Source organism: Temnothorax curvispinosus, unplaced genomic scaffold (assembly GCF_003070985.1).
Source record: "Temnothorax curvispinosus isolate PA1 unplaced genomic scaffold, ASM307098v1 QBEX01011551.1, whole genome shotgun sequence".
Taxonomy (NCBI): Eukaryota; Metazoa; Arthropoda; class Insecta; order Hymenoptera; family Formicidae; genus Temnothorax; species Temnothorax curvispinosus.
The window spans coordinates 24,852-46,800 of NW_020221331.1; the positions used below are offsets into that span (position 1 = coordinate 24,852).

Sequence of the window (21,949 nt, forward strand, 5' to 3'; positions counted from 1 at the left end):
GAGAGAGAGAGAGAGAGAGAGAGAGAGAGAGAGAGAGAGCTATATATGCTATCGTCGAACTTGATTATCCTTGATTAACCTTGATGTTTGGCAGGTTTATCGTAAAGGAAAGGGATAATGCTTATACGCCCGCTCAGAGATCGTTAATAGTGATGCAGATATTATTGCGAGCGAGATACGACGAGAACCATGAAAAATCTGGTATTCGTAGGCTTTTAGCGGACGGAACGTATGTCGATTGTTTTCCTTTGCACGAGGGTCCTTATAATAAACCTATGCGCAACGGAGAGATTCTTGATAGATACCTGTTGTACTTAATATGGGCAAGACCCGCGCAATGGTAGTAAAAAATATTACTTTGAGTGTTCAATGTTGCATAATAAAATATTTGAGATTTTTTTCATACATCTTTATAGGTATAAGAAACAGCCGTTATGGTTAATAAGACGATATTTTGGCGAGAAAATCGCTCTTTACTTCGCGTGGCTAGGATTTTACACGAAATGCTTATATCCACCAGCAGTGGTAGGACTTTTATGCTTCGTTTACGGTCTTGGAAGCATGGAGGGTGAAGACAATATTCCCAGCAAAGAAATATGCAATTCTAATATAGCTGGTAAATATTCGTCATTGCAATATTTTTGTACAATAAAAGTCTCGCAAACTCTCTCAAAAAATTATTCTGCAATGTCTGTAATATTTTTAATTTTATGTAACGCAACATTTCAGGAAATATTACTTTGTGTCCTCTTTGTGATAGAGCATGTAACTATCAAAAACTCGGCGATTCCTGTATATTCTCGAAGTTGACTTACTTATTTGACAATCCCGCGACTGTCTTCTTCGCTATTTTTATGTCTTTCTGGGGTAAGATTTGAAATAGAGTTAAATACCTGCTTCCACACAATCGTGCGTATCTACGCACGTTTTAACGTGTTCGCTTTAATTTGTCCGACATTGCTGTAATAGCTACCACGTTTCTCGAGCTATGGAAACGGCGACAAGCCGTGCTCGTTTGGGAATGGGATCTTCAAAACGCCGAATACGACGAAGAGCCCAGACCTGAATTCGAGACGTCTGTTAAAACGTTCCGGATAAATCCCGTAACGAAGGAAAAAGAACCGTATTTACCCGCGTGGTCTAAAGCCGTTCGATATTTGGCTACTGGCTCAATAGTATTTTTTATGGTAATTATATCACGCATTTCCATTTTCTTCGACATGCAATATTTCGTCATAGATTATATTATCGTTGATACTTTTTTGCGCAGATATGCGTAGTCCTCGGAGCGGTTTTAGGGACGATAGTGTATCGCATTTCGTTGGTTGCCGTCTTTTACGGTGCAAGCGGTAGTTTTTTAAAAAGACACGCGAAAATATTCACTTCCATAACCGCCGCCCTCATTAACTTGGTAATAATAATGATACTCACGCGAATATATCATCGGCTGGCTCGTTGGATGGTCAATATGGAAAATCCGAGAACGCAGACGGAATACGAGGCCAGTTATACATTTAAAATCTTTTTATTCGAGTTCGTCAACTTTTACTCTTCTTTGATTTACATCGCCTTTTTTAAGGTATAAGGTATATTATTAACATATGACATTGCGACACGAACACTGCTGTTTGAGCTTCAGTTCGAGCATCATCGTTAATTTATTTTAGGGGAGATTTTTCGTCCATCCTGGCGATGCAGATGCGAGAGCCTCGGAATTTTACCGTATTAAAACGGACGTATGCGATCCCGCTGGTTGCCTTTCGGAAGTCTGTATTCAACTTGCGATTATAATGGTCGGTAAGCAATGCTTCAATAATTTTGTCGAAATCTTATCGCCGAAATTGTGGAATTGGTGGCGCAAGAGAACGCAAGTCGCGGCGACAAAGAACCATGATAGAAGATACACCTGTTGGGAGAAAGATTATCAGCTTCAAGACCCAGGAAGATTAGCTTTATTCGATGAATATTTAGAGATGAGTGAGTCACATATTATGCGTTTTACAGAGAGATACCTTTTTACAGATATCTTTTACAGATATATTTTTGCCTTTTTATGATATTTATAGTTCTGCAGTATGGATTTGTAACATTATTCGTAGCAGCGTTCCCATTAGCGCCTCTATTCGCTTTACTGAATAATATCGCTGAGATAAGATTAGACGCGTACAAAATGGTTAAGGAGGCTCGGAGACCGTTAGCCGAGCGAGTAGAAGATATTGGCGCTTGGTCCGGTATTCTTAGGGGTGTAACTTACGTGGCGGTGGTATCGAATGTACGCACGCACATATAAACAAATTTATCGAATCTCACAAGTCGCTCTAGCCCTCGGTTACAAAATATACATGTTCTAGGCCTTTGTTATCGCGTACACATCCGACTTTATCCCACGAAGCGTGTACACGTTCGTTTATTCGCCCACTGAAGATTTGGTGGGTTACATCGATAGCTCTCTGTCAGAATTTAATACTTCCGATTATCGCGACGATATGAAGAGCGACATAGATGGCGAACATCCAGAGACGTGTCAGTACAGAGGCTACAGAAATGGTCCAGATCACTCTAATGATCCTTACGGACTCAGCCCACAGTACTGGCACGTTTTCGCCGCGCGTTTAGCTTTCGTCGTTGTCTTCGAGCACGTTGTAAGTCGACTCGTTCTTTTACTAATTAATATAAAGATAATAAATTGATTGTTTCGATGGAGGGAATACTTTTTTTTTACAGGTTTTCGCACTTACCGGTATTATGAGTTACGTGATACCGGCTGTACCGCATTCTCTGACAACTCAGCTGCAACGCGAACGATTGATCGCTCAGGAAGAAAAGTATGAAAAGGAAATAAAAGGGAAAGAAGACGAAGACGATTTACTTTCGGTTTTAAGAGAGGCGGGAAGTATCGGTAGAGGAAGCTGGGCTAGACGATTCAGCAAATTGAGCGACGCTCTAGATACTCACGCTGATGTTAGGCATAGTAAACGCAGCGATAGCTCCACAGTATGGCAAGTCCCATAAAATCAAGCCAAATCTTCTCTATTATGTAAACATTTCCTATTTTCAGTATCATTTCCAAATAACTTATATTATATAAGTCCAAGTCCTATAATAAATTTACACTTACGCTTTTCAACATTCTCGCCCCTAATTATTACCAGATGCACTGTAAAAAACGCAGATGTAAGGTAAAAATTACAAACATACTGTTACATAATATACTTTTTTATTTTACATAATGCCATATTTTTTTTTCTAGAAATTATTACAATCTATTATGTGTATATATATATATATATATATATATATATATAGAATATATTTATAATAATATACATGTATTTTCTCTCTCCTCTCTCTCTCTCCCCCTTCTCCCTCCCATTCCCTCCCTCTCCCTCTTTCTCCCTGTCTCTCTCCCTTTCCCTCTCAATATATATATATATATATATTCATTTCGGTACACGTCACTTTCTTACGTCTATTACTTTAAAATCTAAATGTCTAATTACATTAACATATTTTTTAATGGAAACTATATCACAGTTGTGTTTGAAGGAGAGACGGGGATTTAAAGGAAGGAAGCCATTCAGGTAACTGATATTGAGCATAGTCTATTCGGTAAGATTGTAAAATATGGTGATCACAAAGCATTGGCTATTTCAAACAACAGACTTGAAAATTTATCAAAATAGTCAAAATTATCAAATCACCACTTAATATTTTTGATATTTTCATATTTAATGGTTTATCATAATAAATACTTAATCTCAATCCATCAATCTATCCTAGACCTTTTTTACAATTTGTATGGCAAGGAAGATTTCAGCTTTTAATAACTTACCGAATGGACTAAGCAGCGACTGAAAATGTTCTTTTTTTTTCAACAAAGTAAAAAAATAAAACTGAGAAGGGCAACACTTAACTAGGTCCGGGAGGAGAGTTAAAATTAAACATGGTAGTGGGTGGACGTCCCGGTAAAGGTTTTGGTGGTAACCTCGGCGTCACTGATCCTGAAACACAATAGTACGAAAATAAATATCCGTTATATGAACACATAATCCGTTATATAAACGCGACATAATATCTCACCGTTAGGCTGCGTTGGTGGAAGTTTTGTAGGGCTAGGGCTATTGAAAGACATATGTCTCCGCGGATGAACGATAGTACAGCATGTATTTTCTAACGTGGAATTTCGGCGAGTCAATAATGCCGAACTACTTGAGTTTAGCGTCGCTGGAAGTCGTGGTGGTAATGTTACAGGTCGTGGTGGTAACGGCGGTGGTGAGATATCATCTCTCGGAGGGAGAATTGGTGCGTTTGGAGCTTGTTTTGCCTAAAGTTGTTGAATCAAATTTCTTACTTTCTCGAAGAAAATCAATACTTGTTCTATTTTTCATGTATCTTGATGTGCAGAGATATTTCTACTCTATTAATGCAATATACGGAAATATAAATTCGATGCAATCTGTCGATAAATCTGAGATTATCCAATACAGTAAATATCGATTTTTTTTTCACTAATTTTATCGAATAAACGAAAAATAATTTGATTTAAATACAACATTTCCCTTGAGAGGAAATCTAAATTCGTAATATTTTTAAATCTTGCTAAGTACGTAGAGATATCTCGGTATTGAATTTAAAAATTTTTCAAATTAAATGAATCTTATTGTTAGTTAATCTTGGAATCTTACTTGTTGTGGTGATCCGCTACATGAATTTTCTCGTGGTTTAGTTCGTGGTTTAGGTGGTAGAGGTGGTGGAAGTTGGCTAGGAGGTATATTGGGAGACGACGGTGTTGGTATTGCACTGGGGCTTCCACCTGGCAACGGTAGACACGTTGGAGCACTTATCATGCTATTTATAGTGTTTATATTAAAGCTGAAGTGATTACTTTGATGAAGGTAAGGAATCAAAGGTCCAGGAGATTGAGGGCTGCTACTCGATGAAGGAATCGAAATTGCTGACCCACTAGGTGGACTAGGTGATGCTGGAGGTGGCACAGGTGCTACGGAAAAATGACAAAAGTTATATATTCATATAATTATTGTTAATACGTGATTTAAATTTAGATGCATACCGAATATGACTGGCGCAAAAACGCTGAGATCCACTATGTGTGGAACTGTAATTTGTGATCCATGTGGAGGGGTTTCCGGTAATTCGTGGGGAAACGTGTCTGCTGAAGAATCGTGTAATCTTACGCTAGACGCTACCACATGTAACGGAGCTGGTAATCTTCCGCTTCTGGCTTTGATTCCTGGCGATTTCAAGTTCAATTCTGGCCATTTACGCGGCTGTTGCAAAAATTTAAAAATGTAAAACGTGAAAGACACACAATTTCGATATGCTGTATCAATGAAACGCTTACGAATCGTGGAGGTTGCCTGCATCCTCTTGGCTCAATTTCTAAACTTTTATTGTACAAATAATTGCTTATATCCGCATCTTTCATATTGGGATCAAAAGGACACAGGTTTTCAAGAAATTGTCTTATTCTAGACTCCACTAAAAGACAATAGGGTTGATTTTGATACTGCTGTATTTCACCAGTTATTTCCGCTACTTTTCGACGTTTGCTAAAATTAATAAGCTCCGGACTTGCCGGTAAATAATCCGGATTTCCCTCTTCAATATGCAGAATATTAGTCAAGTACATACCTAACAATGAAAAAAGAATTTAACTTTCTGTCGTAATTCTCTGACAAGGGGTCATTATGTTGGTAATACTTACCAAAGAATGGTACGCAAGGTGGATTGATAGATCTTAATTTCTCTTGATACTTTCGAAAATGATCGTTGTTGAGCTCTCGTGCTTCTTCCAATGCTTTTTCTAATCGTGCTGGCAATTGCTATAAAAATAACCATGTAAAAAAATAGTTTGATACAAGAATTTTGATTTTAATTTTATATATTTGCTCATACTTGAAATGTAAATTTTAATCTGAAAACCGACGCCGATCCCATAGCACTGATAACGGCCAAAACGCCGTTAAAATTATTGAGATCTTGCAACACCATCATTACTTCGATCGCACGTGATATAATGGCTAATCTCTCGTCGAAATTTTCAGCCTCTACTATTGTCTTTTCTAACCATCTTGTAAACTATTAAACCGCAGTAAAAATCAAATTAGTGTCGCATAGTAACGTAACACAACAGGCATTTCATATCACGATATATTTACGATGACTTGAAATAAAAGCTTACATTTGTCGTATGTTTAATCATCTTCAACAGATTCGGTGATGTTTTTTCCTTATCCTTTTTTGTCCATACAGAGCCAACTAACTCGGAAGGTTTTACCGTTCTATACAGATCGAACTCCAATAGTGTTAATTGTCTCGCTAATTCGATAGGATGTAACTGTAATTTATAAGTTGATTCAGTAATGGTAATTTTGGTAATGGTAATTAATATCTTGATTGTATCAAGGTGTTGGGGAGATATTATAAAAAAATAAATAAATAAATTAAAGAAGAAATTATCCGTATACCTGAAGTATTCCATATTCTTCCTCAGGAACTTTAAGATGCCACTCAATCGGTGGAGGAGATCGTTCAAAACTAAATGTGATGGGTCGTTGTTCCGACGGCTCGCATTTTCTTTGTACAATTTTTATCACCGAATCAACCCATTTCCGCATAGATTTACCGCTAACGGTATCCAAAAACAATTGCAATCTTTCTAAAAGATTTCTATCTCGTTCGAAATCGTAAAAATGATGATCCACCTAAGAAAATAAAACTGCGAATAATGACATTGTAAGAGAATCTGTAAGGGAAAATTAAAAAATGTTACTAACCCAGTGTCTTAAAACGTTCAAAACTCTAAACTGCACCGGTTGACAAAATTCTTTCCTATATCTTTTCCAATCTTCTCTAGCTATCTTACATACGGAAGGTTTGTCTTCTTCACCATAGACCAATGAAGGATCTGGTATATCGAATCTTTCTATTAGCAATGTTAACAATTCTTGAGGTGAGCAAAAACTCCTGTAATCGTTACAATAAATAAATCATTAATAAATAATTTATCTCATATGTGAAAAGAATTGGTACAGTATGCTACCATTTTACTTACCTGTAAGTAGTAAGGAATGTTCTTACAAAAGCTGGATCAGCATATATGTGATAAGTTAATCTCTCTACTAATTTTACCAAAGTTGCGCCCTTAATCAAGGGAACACCACCATTTTCCCTGGCCTCCAAAACAATATTTTCTGGACCATCTTGTTCAGTAAATTTATACAAGTGAGATGGAGGTAGCCTCAATGGGTGCTTTCTTTCCTCGTCCAAGAGGATACTATCTAAAGTTCTTTCCAACATACTTTTTGTATTCAACATCACTAAATCCGCCATCCAATTATTCTTGTCTTCGACAGATTTGGCAACAAGAATAACATTAGGGTGGTCCCTTGGTGCAATTTCAAAAGCATTTTTTAATTCTATATAAAAAATATTTTAATTAGGAAGATTACAAACGTTAACACAAAATTACAATAGAGTTATATATACGTTTACCTTCAGTATCTTCTCTATCAATAATATCGACTTTTCTAATAAAAAGTCTCTCTTTCAGTCGGAGTTCACCTTGATGAGCCGAATGTCCACCTACTCCGACCGCAACAATACCTGCCGCAACAGTGACACTGACTCTTTTACTACCAGTTGGTTTACACAATACTAATAAACCATCGAATAACAAGGCCTTTCTTTCCGTTAATCTTCGTCCATTACTAGCCACCTTTTTCAATGTATCCTCTGTAATGTATAAACATTATATAATGATATATAACTACTAATGATTAAAAGAAATGGTTGAAGATATCGAGAGATAAAGAAATATTTTTTTATTACCTCTAATAAACTCATTGCAACACTGCCCGATATCTCTTTGATCCCAACCGTCGACAGTCTTTTGTAGTTCACTAGTTTTCTCTAATGCCGCCTGTCTTCTTGCTCTGCTCTGCATTCGTAAGCCCGTATCCTTTTTTGGAAGATTTGCTACAGATTGCATTAATTCCATTTGTAGTGGTCTTAACAAACCTTGCACCTGTTCCAGAGTTTCGCCATCCTCTATATTAGGTGTGCGCTTCTGTAAAACCTGAGATTTTGAAATATAAAAAGTAGACTGTTGTAAAAATAATTTTGTATATACGCATACCAAAAGTAAAAAGGTACCTTTATGTAATCAAAATACAGGAAACAATGCCATATAGGTTGCAACAAAAGTTTTGGTAAATAATATTTAACAGCCTCCTTAAAACCATGGCCTGCTGCCCGCAAAGCCGTACTAGCTTCCGGTCTTGACAATAAATTTGTTAAAACTTCCCGACTAGCTGGACTATTAATATCTTTCGCATATCTAAAGATAAAATATAATTAGTAAGAATTTTACATATATCGCACAAATATAATACATACTTAATATAAACGTCAAATTCTGCTGCCTCTGCTAATTCTTCAAAGCACGAACCAACCGTAAGTGTTTGCTTCTCTTCCGTAATTTCCATTATATCTTCTAAACTGCCGAGTAAAGTCATAGTAACTTCATAAATATCTGTAATATTACTGAAAAGCGTCTCAAGTTCGCTTTTATCTTGCGCTAACTTGGCAATTTCTTCACGAAATACCTAATAATGGAAATTATTTTTTAAATCTTTCTCGATAAAATTTTAATTTATTCCCCAACACAACATCTATGCCATTATTACCTTGATAATCATATGTAAGTCACGGATGTAATGTCGTTCATCATGAATGAGATCTCGAACAGACTCTTCATAAGTCTGCGAAACAACTGCACTCAAGCTACTTTGTGGACCTTCCGTACAATCATCTTGGTGAAACATGTCCATCAGTACCTATTGATAAATTACATTGTTTCAAATAATTATTTCCAATATTTTTAATATCTCAAACATCAATACAAAAAAAAAAAAAAAAATAGCGAATGGAATATTTAATAGTTGGAATGTTTATCATAATTTTGTATCAATGACAAAAATAACCACCGCAATAGCATGCAATACAAAAGTGATAAAAAAAGATCAACAGAGGCTATTATTAAAATTTTTCCATAACAATTTGTATGCGTTAAAATGCTTCTTGTTAATATGTATATTCACATGTATATTATTAAATGCATGCTACAGTATAATTAGCATAAACATGGTAATATCGTGTATATGATTTACATTTTATATTAATTCTCTACATTTAAAAAAGATAAAAACACACATACTTAGCACATAGAAAGAATTACGCAATTTTAACAAATTATATTTCTTTTATGGCTAGCTATAAAAAAGTGGAAAACATGAAAAAGTTGAAGAAAGCTTACTGATGTTTAATTTGCTCTAACGTTACGTTTGACGTTGATGCTAAAACATGTTTATTCTGCACACATTGTATAAAAGAAATATATCAACAAGCAATTCTTTAAACAAGCAGTAAGTTATATATGTTGTTAAACAAGAGGGAAATGACACAATATTTGTGCACAAAACAACTAGATAATCAAGATAAAGCATTTATCCAAAACTTATGTATTAAGAAAAAAAAACTTGTGTTCTTAAATATATTTTCTCTAATTTTAAAATCTTAAACTTGATTTATGAATTTTATTTATATTCACGAATTAGAAAAATATGATCAAAACGATTTAAAAAACATGTCGGACATATTTTAAATCTTCTTAAGGCAATCAATTGAAGTATTATAAAAGTGTCTTTCCTAGATGAATTAGATATTTTGTAATTGCGACATTATAATCACATATTTTACTCATTTAAATAGTATTATGATTTTATCAATGTTTCTTTTTTGTATATAATGTAACGAAAGTTGCGCTAGATTATCTAGTCAATTTTTCCAATAAATTATCTAGTAGGAAACAATAAGAAGTCTTTTAAGCTGAGGAACAATAATAGAAAAACAAAAAGGAGATGTAATATCAAAGGTAACTTTTTCTAAAAACAATACAAAGATAGCAAAAAAATATTATGACACCTTGAATCTTTTCTGTGCAATCACGAGTACGTACCACCTAGAACAGCATGAGCGAAGAATGAACATGGTTGGAGTTGTTATATATTAGTGGAAAGCATGTAATCAAGCATAGAATATATGCAGCCACAATTAGCCTAGTGTAGCCAATTCTGAAATTCGTTAGTGTGCTATCTTGCTAGTAGTAGAGGCTTCAAATTACGGAGTATGAAAAAAAATTTACAATTTCCATTTTTTATCCATTTTAAGCCAATATAAACTAGATGATGCATTTTCAAGTGAATTAGGCAAGTGGGATAAAGGAAACTAACTTGAATCGACAAGTAATAAGCAAACTATTACTAGCAAGGTATTATATTTCTCTACTGCCTATTTAGTGCAATGTAACACCACTCGTTTTAATCACGTTTCCTCTATACAAGCCTCATAAACTATGTGTACCATTGTGTCTAGATATTTTATAAGACTGATTCGAAATATTTCAAGCATCACATGATAAAACTATTAGTATCATGGTACACTTAACATATCTACATATATATTACATATATATATTAATATTCACAATTTAAATATGCATATATATATATATATATGGATATGGGATATACTCAAATCAGTCTTTTAATGCAAATGAAAAGACACGATACAGAGTAGATGTTGGTTAATTAAGGTGCAGTACGGAGAAACAAGACAAATTGCATATTTCTACAAACAATGTCTTACCATATCCGCGTACATCGCGACTCTTATATCCTCACACGAAATCTCTACGTGACGAATATTCTTGACATAATTTCCAGCTAGCTGAAAAGAAAGTAATGTTAAATATTTCCAGGCAATTCTTTCAAAATAGAAACAACAACTAACTACCAACCTTCAAAATATCAGCAGAAATATATTCCAAAACACCGACTACAAACAGGCTAACTTGCGAGTCAATTTTGTGCTGTAACACTTCCTAAAAAAAAAAAAAAAAAAACAAGAATGTATTACAATTACAAAAGTTTGATTACATGGTTTTACATAAGATTCTTGAACTTGCATGCAAATGTGTAAATAAACTGTGCCATAAATATGTACTTTTTGTAATAACTGATGAATCTTGTCAACTGGTAGTACTAACGGCGACTTCTTTTTCCCTTTCTCTAGAGCGTCTCTTGCATCACGAAGAGCCCATCTATCAATAGGTGTAGGAAACGTCCGTCTTACTCTTTCCTCTACATCTTGAGGAGTCTGTGGAGGTGGATGTCCACAAAGCATGCCTAGCATTCTTAAAATTAAACTCTCCACATAGTCTAAGGCATCTTGGCGAGCTTCGAGACTAGGATGTACTTGTTCTAGTACCTATAAAGTAACGAGAAAATGTTTTTCTTGGCTATTAACGCAAGTATTTGTAGTATATTGTTGTTATCAATTATATTATTGGCCAAAGATACACAATTATATTACCAAATATACTTTAGGACAGATATACGTCGACGAACGTCGGAGAGTTGACAGAGTAGGAGACTAGAGATAAGCGCGAGGATACGATATAAAAAAATCTACCAATCGTCGATGTTGAGACAGGGGAAGGCATTTGAGAAATCATATGGTGACCGCGCACGGCGATGACGTCGTCGGTCTCGGTGTCGTTGATCGATCCAGCCTCGACGTAAAATCATTGGGACGAAAAATGATCGAGCGCTGGAGCGCGAACAAAACACGAGAAGGAGAGGCGGGGGTGAGATGGAGGGGATAGAACGGGATAGTAAAAGACAAGAAAGCGAGGTATACAAGACGGGGGCATGGAACGAGCGAAAAGGAGGGAGGGAGAGAGGGAGAGAGATAGAGAGGTAGAGAGAAGGAGATAGAGATAGATGAAGCGACAAGGAGCGGAGCGGACTCAGCGGACTGCGGAGCGGAATCGAAGAAGCGGAGCAACGAAAGATGTACCTTGCGCAGAGAGTTGACAAACACTCCCTTCCACTTGGCAGCGTTCTCCTCCTTCTGAAAGTCGTAGCCCGACGGCTCGCCCACCGCTGACGCCGGCGACGAAAACATTTCACCGAGTGCTCGAGAGTCACGCGCGCTTGTCTAATTGTAAGAAAAGTTCGTGGGATTTCCAAAGGGCATATCGTCAGCATTCGCGAGAAATCGGCCGAGACGTCCGTGGTGTCGTTCCGCGGTCCTTAGCTCTTTAACATCTCAGTCTCCTTGCGCGCTGGCAGCCCGATCGCCCAATTGCCCGATGGCTTTCGTTGCTCTTGACAGTGTACTCGACGATCGACAGCTAAGCCAGACGATTGTATCTGTGCGCTGCTCTCGCGTTCCACGCGCTCGTCGTTCCCGGCAGCGTCACCGAGGCTGATGAGGCCGAGGCCGTGACCGAGCCAAGAGTCCGAGCTGTCCGAGAGCTCTGGCACTCGCACATCTTACACGCCCTTTATTCCGTGATTTTTCCCTGAATCCGTAACAAGCACCAGCGTTAACATCACCGACATCGAGAAACTGGAGCTGGCAACAGGCAAAGTGGCAAGTTGGGAACTGAGCATTGAGCAACTGAGAACTGAGCCTCTCTATGATGGCCGCGAGAGGCCCGCGATCCGCGATACATACAATCGCCTTCGGACAATTTATCGATAAATAGGAGTAAAGGGATGGGCAGTTGGTTCGATCGATCGATTACCTCACCGATGTTTTCAAATTCGCCCAATCCCCAGTATCCCCACTGATCCCTACGTCACCGCGTTCCTTCTTGTCCGCGTCCGACCTGCGAAATTTTTACTAGACTTTCATAGAGACATGTCATAACGACGTGCTCGGCTCGAAATTTTATTTGCCGCACAAGTTATATTTTTCGGACCAGCCGATTGGCCATCGAGATGGAAAGGGGGGTGCTCTCTCGGGACTTTGGGAATTCTCTATCCGACTAGTTGGAATCTAGTAGATTCCAACTTTGCCGCCACCGCCGCCGCCATCTTATGATTGTACATACAACGCCCTACTGTTTATTGGTCTATATTTGACCAATTAGGAACAATTTCACCAACCACAGTTAGCTTAACCGATGGTTAAAGTTAGCAGAATTGACCAATAGAAATGAATCCACCCTGCTTTCTATTTGTCAATCCTGCTAACTTTAACCGTCGGTTAAGCTAACTGTGGTTGGTGAAATTGGCCCTTAAGCCCGTGGCACATAGAAAAACTTAAACAGTAAAACTCAAGCAGTAAGCAAATCAGCCAATCACAGTCAAGAACTTAAGGCACGGCCCTAAGCGGTAGCGAATCCATACCGTTGATTTCTTATTGCTTAAGTTTTACTGCTTAAGTTTTTCTATGTGCCAAGGCCCTTAGAAGGAGGAAGAAGTTCGCGTTTCTCTACTAAAATATAGGACTCTAAGGCCGGTATTCATAGTCGGTTCTTATATTTAAGACCATCTTAAGTACAATCTTAAGATGTCATTAACCAATCACAGAGCCGTATTAGCATCTTAAGATATTACTTAAGACGGTCTTGAAATAAGAACCGACCATGAATACCGGCCTAAAGCCCGTTTCAGACTACGGATTGGGATTGAGATTGGATTGAAATTTAATCAATCAGAACAGAGAAACTGATCTCAAGTTTAGTAAACTTAGCTCTGATTGGTCAAATTTTAATCCAATCGCAAACCTAATCCATAGTCTGATACGGGCATAAGGCCTGGTTTCACCAACGTAATTTAATCTAATCGGTCGATTAAACTCAATCTTCGTCTCTTTCTAACTGTCCCCCTAGAAAGAAACGAAGAGTGAGTTTAATCGACCGATTAGATTAAATTACGTTGGTGAAACCGTGCCTAAAGCCCGGTGTCCACGATGCAAGAACTGTGTCTAAGTTTCGATTTAAGCCAATCAACTTGCAGCTCTTACAGAAAAGTAGCAGTTTCATTGGCCTAAACCGAAACTTGGACACAGTTTTTGCATCATGGACACCGGAAAGGTCTATCCAGACAAACTTGCATAGGTGCATAACCATATGCATAAAGAAACGGATTGGTCTATTTTCTTATGCACATGCATATGGACCAATCAATTCTCTTATGCTTATGTTTATGCGCTATGCAAGTTTGTCTGGATAGACCTTTCCGGTGTCCATGATGCAAAAACTGTGTCCAAGTTTCGGTTTAGGCCAATGACCTTAATGTGGGGTCTACAATGCGAGTCGTAAGAATTGACCAATCACAATCGAATTTGAGGAGAATAATCGACTGTGATTGGTCAATTCTTGCGACTCCCATTGTAGACCCCGCATAAAAGGTAGGACATGGGCAGTGAAATGCTGTAGCAGCGAGCAGCAGTTTAGTAATTTCCTAGAAATCTTTGGCTCATTTTTGACGCAAATGTTTGCTGCTCATGAAATTGGTCCTATACAGCCAATAGCTAGCCGACAGAAATGACTTGATTATTTTTAGTTCTTCTGAATATATTTCGTTCATAAATCGTTTGTGATTGATTCTGAAGGCCAATTTCACCAACCACGGTTAGCTTAACCGACGGTTAAAGTTAGCGGTATTGACCTTAATGCGGGGTTTACAATGGCCGTGTTCAGCAGACACAACTGTTGAGTTCGTCTTATCAACACTCTGCGTTGATTGATTGGTTCTAAAAGTAAGAGCCAATCACGTTCGACTGTTACTCAACGGCTTGGTCTGCTAAACGCGCCCAATACCACCAATACTATTGGTCAATACCGCTAACTTTAACCGTCAGTTAAGTTAATCGTGGTTGGTGAAATTGAGTCCGTTTTTAACATTTGTGACCAATTAGTTTTTTTGAAATTAACCATTTTATTTTAGTCACACGATATGTCAGCCGACACTTTTTAGTAATTATATAAACAGATTTTGTGATAACTATAATTAATAGGAAATCGTTTGTGACTTAAGCCTTGTGTCCACGATGCTAGAACTGTGTCCGAGTTTCGGTTTAAGCCAATGAAACTGCTACTTTTCTGTAAGAGCTGCAAGTTGATTGGCTTGAACCAAAACTCGGATGCAGTTCTAGCATCGTGGACACAAGGCTTTACAAATATACTAGTGTTTTACGTTTGAGGAATAATACATTTCTTAATTATTTGCAAAATACCCGTGGTAAAAGTCACGGTGCGGTGGCCAATCACTTCTCACCTTTCTGGAACTAGCGAGAGAGTATTGGCCACGCGTTCCTAGGGTGGAAACGTGAAAAGTTTCATGTAACTTATCAGGGTTGCGTTCCAAAATTCACTCTGAGTAACTAAAATCTATAGTTTACGTCACTGTATGTACACTATAGCATTTTAGTTAACTAGAGTGAATTTTGGAATGCAGCCCAGCTCTTTCTAACAGAAAGAGATAGTTTTGGAGCAGCTGTCATATCACGTTTGTTTAATGTTTACAGATCTTTTAATAAACTGAAAACTTGACCACCATGCGTAAAGGCCCATTTGGAAGAATGCTACTGGCGATTCGAACGATTTCGCAGTCATTAAAAAAATCATCAACTCGCTCAAAATTCAATTTGTCGTAATGATCTCAAAGCGCACGATAGTTGCAACATTACATGTATTGTACACATACAGTATAGGATAATTCCAAGATTAACAAGACCAAATAATTTTTATTGTACGTATTGGTTCATAGGCTCGTAAGTCCATTTTGGAAAAACTCGTTTGTACAAATTCATCAACACTGTATCCTGAGACTTTAGTTGATCATTGAAGATGCACTTCATGTGTCCGTGTGTACCTATGAAAAATCGAAAGTGAATTACACTTACTACTTATTTAGCGGTAAAAGTAAAAGTAAAGGTAAAGCTATACCAGTGCAGACACAAACAAAAGAGATGCAGTTGATATATCGCGACATCAACCATTAAGGTGATCCTAAAGCCGTGATCCTAACTGGTTTTTCTCAGTTTTTTTCTTAACACTAATCTTTTAATTGACTTTATAGAAATGCAAAATTCTTGTCTAGAATTAAAGTACGCATCAAAATCTAGGTCATGGTGGTCGAATTTATATCGAAAACGAAAAAAAATTAATATTTTTTGTTATACGTGACGACCACCACATATAAAATCGACCACCATGACCTAGATTTTGATGCGTACTTTAATTCTAGACAAGAATTTTGCATTTCTATAAAGCCAATTAAAAGATTAGTGCTAAGAAAAAAACTGAAAAAAACCGGTTAGGATCACGGCTTTAGGATCACCTTAATAATCAACTATTTACCAAGGGGTTCCTTTATATGGCCTCTACGTCCATATTTGGTTCTCAATTGGATTGGCTTGAACCATTCGATATCTTCGCGATGAAAGAACATGAAACGCACAACCACCGATCTTTTATTCACCTTGTACGGGTGACCACTCAAAACAACTCGTTTTAGGACAATTCTGTTGGGATTACAAGATAACACACTACCAGTCGCAATTAATTCCTGAAATAACATCATTATCATTTCAACTAGATAGAGGACTCACAGTCTCGTGTACGATAAAGATTTAATATAACATGTAATATAATAATATTAACAAAATACATACGAGCTTGCCACTTTTATTCTCGACGTAACATAGGATTGGACACGGTGAAAAAGTAACCGGTGCATACATACTCGCCACTACAGTACTATCGGGGTGAAAGTATCTCTCGTACTAAACAAATATATTTGTCACGATGAAATATAAATTTGTACAAGAGATTATATAACTTAATGTTTTTTTACATTATAAAAGCGCATCGACCCACCTTATGCTTGGCACCGTTTGTATGTTGGCTAAATATTGGACATGCCGCAAATCGTCTAAATCCACATTGAAATATCAATCTTTCCTTTGACTTGATTGGTCGTGTGTAATTGCTCGAATGTTTCAACACGATGTTTAAAAGAGACATTTTATGCTCATAAGGAAGTAAGGCGACCACTATTAATGGTTTATTTTCTACCATAGCAAATGCCTTGAAAGCTTCTCTGTTAACATGGATGATACAAACTTGTATATAAGATCCTGGCTGAAAGTATATACATACATACATACATATGTATACAAATAAACATTTAATGCAAGATTAATACTGAAAAAGAGAAAAAAAATTCGTCAATATACGTACCGTGACACCTTCGATATCTTTACGTTCTTTATAAATACATTTTCGCCTGCGATCGTAATCGGCGAATTCAATTATCCGAGAATAATCAATAGGAAGATTTTCCTTTGGATCCCATGGACTAGTACGGAATGATTCGAGACCTCGATATTTTTGGAATCTTGCTTTAGCCAAAATGTTTTGAGGTGTATCCACTTCGTCGGGAAATTGCGCGTCCAATTTTGCCTCTGTATGTTATTAGAAAATTATTGCTAAAACGATAATCAAGAATGATACATTAAATCAGTAGATACATAAAATTACAGTAACCTTTGAAGTTTTCCATGGCTTGCTTTTCTTCAAACATATCAATATCCTGGTCGTAACGCTCCTCATCCAGTGGCGCTTCCGATATCGTAATGGTCTCATATTGTTCGTCATCCTCCAAATCTTCACTACTGGCTGCTTCAGATCTTGCCTCTTCCACAGACATATTGTCCTCCGATTCATTCCCCGAACATACACCGAGGCTTTCTAAACAAAGAAAAAAAATTTGTTTTTAAAAGTTTTTAAAACAATTAAACGAGATTAAATACAATTTTTTAGGAGAGAACGGAGAGAAAGAGAAAGAGAAGAAAACTTATGTAATAACCTCCATCTTCATCCGGTATCCATGCAGCTTGATATTCAGAGGTTCCTTTTGGCACAACCTTGACAATTTTTCTATTTCTATTGTTTGCCGCTTCAGCCAATTCCTCTTTCGTAGGCCACGTTTGTTCAGCGTCCATTGGGTCAGGAATATATTCACTTTCGAGGGATTCCTATAAATTTTAACATTTTTAATTTAAATTGCACGTATCGACATGCAATTTTATTACTAATGCTATTAAAAATCGCATATATAATGCAATAAATTAGCAATAATTTGGACACGTTCTCTATAAATGTTCGTGATTCCCATAATAATTTCTCACTCTCACTCTCTCTCTCTCGCTGCTCTTAATGCTGTTCAAATACTCGCCAGAATACTTGCAATACCGAAGATATTGATAAGAGCGTTAATAATACTCGCTTAGGAAGTTTTTGTAGCCACACCTATTTCGAGATTCGTACAAGTTATCAATATAAAAATATGTGCGAGAAACCTGTTTTTCTGGGTCTGCAGTTAGAATCATTTCGGTTTCATTTCTCTGTTCCGTTTTCATTTTATCATCAGAAAGATACTTGATCCTCTCACCGTGTTCAATTAAATACGGATCTGTCGACGTTTTGATGCAAGACATTTGAAAGTCTCCAAAACCTGGTATGTGAACCAAATCATTGGCCGACAATGGTGCGGTGCCTCGTAAATATCCACTGACCATGAGAGTTCCAAACTCAGGAGAATCCTGACGAGATAAGAATTACGTGATAATTAAATGGTATTCAATCTGATCTTTACGCACAATACACATTTTTAAATACAATAGTTTTACGTACTTGATCACATTCATAGGAGACTTTCTCGGCCAAAAGATATGGTCTTATATCTTTGTAAAACAAACTTCTTTGCTTTTGTGATCCAGCACGCCGTAACATATTTAAGCAATCGGCCGCAGTGTCCAATTCAAGAACTTTTTCTTCGGGAATCCATTTTGAAATTGCACGTTGCACAGATTGTTTATACTCTTGACGTTTCTATTCATAATTTACAAAGAGTTCTTCACAATAAAGAGTTAATTAATTTCTATATTTGCTTCAAAAATTTTTAACACTTTGAGTGCCATGTCACCCATATCTGGGTGATGTGTAAATTTCCGCAAAGGCCCCGTCGCGTCCATTTGTGAGTGACAGTCTTATTTATCCGATTAAGAATAATTTTACTAAATATTTAAGACGTTAAAGAAATAATATAAATTTTATTGAGACATAAGAAAAGCAATAAAATATTAAAACAACATATTAGATAATATTAAGTTCAAGGTGCCAAAATCAGTTTGGCATTCAAAGTGTTAAACGTATCGTTGCTTACCTTAATATGAAGTCTTTGAATATTATGCACCGCAATCATTGTAGAAGGTAAACCTTGAGCGAGGCAAGACACGATAATTTCCTTGCCCCAATCGTCTATAATATCTCTTTGCGTACCATCGTTTGTTTGACTCGCGACAGAAGTAACAAAGAGTATCGTGGTAGCAACTTTGGCTGCGTCTAATGTTGCTAAAACGTCGCCCATCGACGGTACGACGATAGAAAACCGCCGTTTCAGTCTTGGAACACTAAAATAATACAAATACATAAATATATGTGTATTATATAAAATATTAACAAATTTTTAATTTATTTTACTAATAATAGAATAAGCAAGTTCTTTTCCCGTTTTATAGCTTACCCAATATGTATAATGCCATTTGGACTAGTAGCAACATTAGCAGTTTCAGCCATGTTAGTTACAGCAGATACAATGTTCTTTATGTCCACGTCACTTTGCAACGGTATAACGCAGATAAGAATAGGTGCCGAAAAAAAACCACCGAGATTTCTCTTCTGCGCAAGTACTTGCTCGCGCTTCTTTCTTCTTAATTGCAACAATTGGTTTCTACGTTCATCTTTCCGAAGATTCTTCTCAAAACGCTTGGATGACTTTCCGATAACATTCTGTTTACCTATGCAAGAAAAAATAAGATATATCCTCTTGGAAATCAAAGAATGTTCCGTTTAAAACAGCATGTAGAATTTTAGTCGCTAGATTTTTACGAAAAGCTTACTACTTGTCAATTGAACGAGTCGGCTGTACGGTTGTAATTTTTATATTTTTATTACAAAATTTGTTAATATGTATATTACGTATATAGAAAGTTCACCTTTCAGATCGTTATTGATGGTACTTTTACTTCGATGCCTTCCGGTTTTGTGCTGTTTATTAGATTGTTTGAGCGCTCCTGGTCGATGCGTCTCTTGTTTTATCATATTCATTGTAACGAACTCGATACAACTATCCGAAAAGAAAAACAATAATTAATCGCCACGTGGTAGCCGGAGTAGTAACATAACCTATACATACACCAATATGGAATACGGTGTCGTATGTGTGACCCAAGCGGGGCGCGGGGCAGCGTTCCAAGGAGAAGCAAACTCAGGTACACTCAGGTGCACTTTATGCACTAAGTGCACGTTAAACTGCACTTTATTCCGTATTTTATTTATTATAAATTTTTAAGAGCAAAAATGCAAAATCGGGCTCTGTAGCTGACTGCATTATTATATAAAGAGTATATAAAAAAAAATTCACGAATTTATGTAATTTATTTTATGAGAAATCTTGTTATTACGAATCCGTTTGATTGGTTAACTTGGATGACGCGTGCCGCGCTCAGTGGAAACTCGGCCTAATTGGTTCTTACCTTTGGATCCAACCAATCACACTTAAGGCTGCGTTCGGGGAGCGTGCTATTAGCGCTATTGCATCGTTCTATCTTTATCGCTCATCAGGTGTAAAACAAGGATAGAATAAGCAAATAGCGCTGATAGCGCGCTCCCCGAACGCAGCCTTAATTCGTCATGGGTATAGCGACTCTCACACCTCATTGGCCGGAATACGGAGCGATGGAGAGCCGCCTTAAGACTTATACACCAGCGCCGCAATCGTAAGCGTGCGCACCTACAACGGCCGAAACGACACTCGTACCTCGTGTCTCGATAAAGGTGCCAATTCATGGGACGCTGAAAAACAGCGTTGAGCGACGTCACGTGACATCACTATGATGCCAGCGTCAAGAAAGAGAAGTTGGATTTTTCCAACTTCAAGCGTCAAAGCCAAAGCAACGCGAAGACGCCGAAATTTTGACGCTGTTTTCCTTTTCATGAATTTCAATTGACGCCGGCGTCAATTGTGGTCATGCGACCTTCTTGCCGCTGAAAATGAGCGTCGAGCGTCAGCATGAAAAGGCACCTTAATAACGGACGGATCACTCTTACGTTCTTATAGTCAGGCATAACGTACTTTCGCATAGTGTTCACGACAACCCGCATAATACATATTGTACGCGAGGTCCGTGACCTATCTCGTTATCGAGCTAATTACTCATCAGTGTAAATACTTACCGTTAAAACTGTACATACTTTGTGATTTGTGATACTACGTTCTTGTAAATATATGATTGTCTAATAACCCGAGTCATTACTTGAGCACGCAATCCTGATCGGCCATCGCGGCCAATGGTAGAATTCGTACACGCGAAACCCTACATGGGTAGCGACTATTGCGCGTCCCTAGCGGCCCCGAACAGAACCTTCCAAGTCGTGTATTGATGCGATTCAAAAATCGGGCGCGTATGCGAGTTGTAAAATGAATTTTTTAATAAACCTTAGTAAAACTTAATTGATTATGTTGGAGGTGGTTTGAGAGCGTATGTTGAAGGGGAGAATGTACTGAAGGCAAACCACCTTATGTATGTTGGAATAATTTCCCAAAAAAGTAGAGGAAATAAAAATAATGTCCTTGTGCTTAAAAAGCTCGGATTTGTTTGGGTGCTTTGCCTTCAATACATTCTCCCCTTCAACATACGCTCACAAACCACCTCCAACATAATCAATTAAGTTTTAAGCGGAGAGCACACACTTCTGCACAACGCATAATGCGTAAGCATAAGAAAATTGATTGGTCCATACACATATGCATAAGGAAATAGACCAATCAGTTCTCTTATGCTTACGCATTATGCGTTGTGAAGAAGTGTGTGCTCCCCGCTTAAATAAAGGATTTATTAAAAAAGTTATTTTACAACTCGCATACGCGCCCGATCTTTGAATCGCATCGATACACGACTTGGAAGGTTCTGTTCGGGGCCGCTAGGGACGCGCAACAGTCCA

The 21,949-nt window shown here is 37.4% G+C and overlaps 3 protein-coding genes across 11 annotated transcripts in view; 1 reads left to right on the top strand and 2 right to left on the bottom strand.

Annotated features, from left to right (window-relative positions):
* The window catches only part of LOC112461657 (anoctamin-4), a 7,087-nt gene extending 3,960 nt beyond the window's left edge, over nucleotides 1-3,127 (top strand). For all 3 annotated transcript variants that reach the window (XM_025026982.1, XM_025026983.1, XM_025026984.1), the window contains 9 exons: nucleotides 95-340; nucleotides 417-616; nucleotides 730-867; nucleotides 970-1,187; nucleotides 1,271-1,579; nucleotides 1,668-1,977; nucleotides 2,067-2,272; nucleotides 2,352-2,642; nucleotides 2,725-3,127. In XM_025026982.1, coding sequence (XP_024882750.1) covers nucleotides 95-340; nucleotides 417-616; nucleotides 730-867; nucleotides 970-1,187; nucleotides 1,271-1,579; nucleotides 1,668-1,977; nucleotides 2,067-2,272; nucleotides 2,352-2,642; nucleotides 2,725-3,012 — 2,206 coding nt within the window. In that variant the 3' untranslated portion in view covers nucleotides 3,013-3,127. The remainder of the gene's footprint in view (nucleotides 1-94; nucleotides 341-416; nucleotides 617-729; nucleotides 868-969; nucleotides 1,188-1,270; nucleotides 1,580-1,667; nucleotides 1,978-2,066; nucleotides 2,273-2,351; nucleotides 2,643-2,724) is intronic.
* Nucleotides 3,128-3,381: 254 nt separating this feature from the next.
* On the bottom strand, nucleotides 3,382-12,764 carry LOC112461655 (protein son of sevenless). 6 transcript variants are annotated; one of them, XM_025026973.1, is made up of 21 exons: nucleotides 12,674-12,764; nucleotides 11,941-12,501; nucleotides 11,086-11,349; nucleotides 10,880-10,963; nucleotides 10,727-10,809; nucleotides 8,709-8,859; nucleotides 8,419-8,627; nucleotides 8,176-8,359; nucleotides 7,852-8,098; nucleotides 7,516-7,755; nucleotides 7,076-7,439; nucleotides 6,798-6,987; nucleotides 6,489-6,725; nucleotides 6,203-6,358; nucleotides 5,917-6,099; nucleotides 5,726-5,843; nucleotides 5,363-5,652; nucleotides 5,072-5,288; nucleotides 4,686-4,999; nucleotides 4,081-4,324; nucleotides 3,382-4,001 (listed from the first exon to the last, which is right to left on the bottom strand). In XM_025026973.1, the coding sequence occupies exons 2-21, from the start codon at nucleotides 12,046-12,048 to the stop codon at nucleotides 3,910-3,912; spliced, it is 3,975 nt and encodes a 1,324-aa protein (XP_024882741.1). In that variant the 5' UTR covers nucleotides 12,049-12,501; nucleotides 12,674-12,764; the 3' UTR covers nucleotides 3,382-3,909. The 6 variants fall into 6 exon arrangements, with proteins under 6 accessions (XP_024882741.1, XP_024882742.1, XP_024882744.1 ...); XM_025026974.1 differs by having other exon boundaries at nucleotides 12,679-12,695; XM_025026976.1 differs by lacking the exon at nucleotides 12,674-12,764 and having other exon boundaries at nucleotides 4,686-4,813; nucleotides 4,886-4,999; nucleotides 11,941-12,626.
* A 2,787-nt stretch (nucleotides 12,765-15,551) lies between these two features.
* On the bottom strand, nucleotides 15,552-21,277 carry LOC112461656 (pre-rRNA-processing protein TSR1 homolog). Of its 2 annotated transcripts, none has more exons than XM_025026980.1 (13): nucleotides 21,182-21,277; nucleotides 19,942-20,072; nucleotides 19,470-19,743; nucleotides 19,110-19,356; nucleotides 18,578-18,775; nucleotides 18,244-18,486; nucleotides 17,751-17,919; nucleotides 17,429-17,632; nucleotides 17,123-17,346; nucleotides 16,760-17,023; nucleotides 16,555-16,665; nucleotides 16,241-16,448; nucleotides 15,552-15,752 (listed from the first exon to the last, which is right to left on the bottom strand). In XM_025026980.1, the coding sequence occupies exons 2-13, from the start codon at nucleotides 20,051-20,053 to the stop codon at nucleotides 15,625-15,627; spliced, it is 2,382 nt and encodes a 793-aa protein (XP_024882748.1). In that variant the 5' UTR covers nucleotides 20,054-20,072; nucleotides 21,182-21,277; the 3' UTR covers nucleotides 15,552-15,624. The 2 variants fall into 2 exon arrangements, with proteins under 2 accessions (XP_024882748.1, XP_024882749.1); XM_025026981.1 differs by lacking the exon at nucleotides 21,182-21,277 and adding an exon at nucleotides 20,142-20,162.
* Nucleotides 21,278-21,949: the final 672 nt, after the last annotated feature.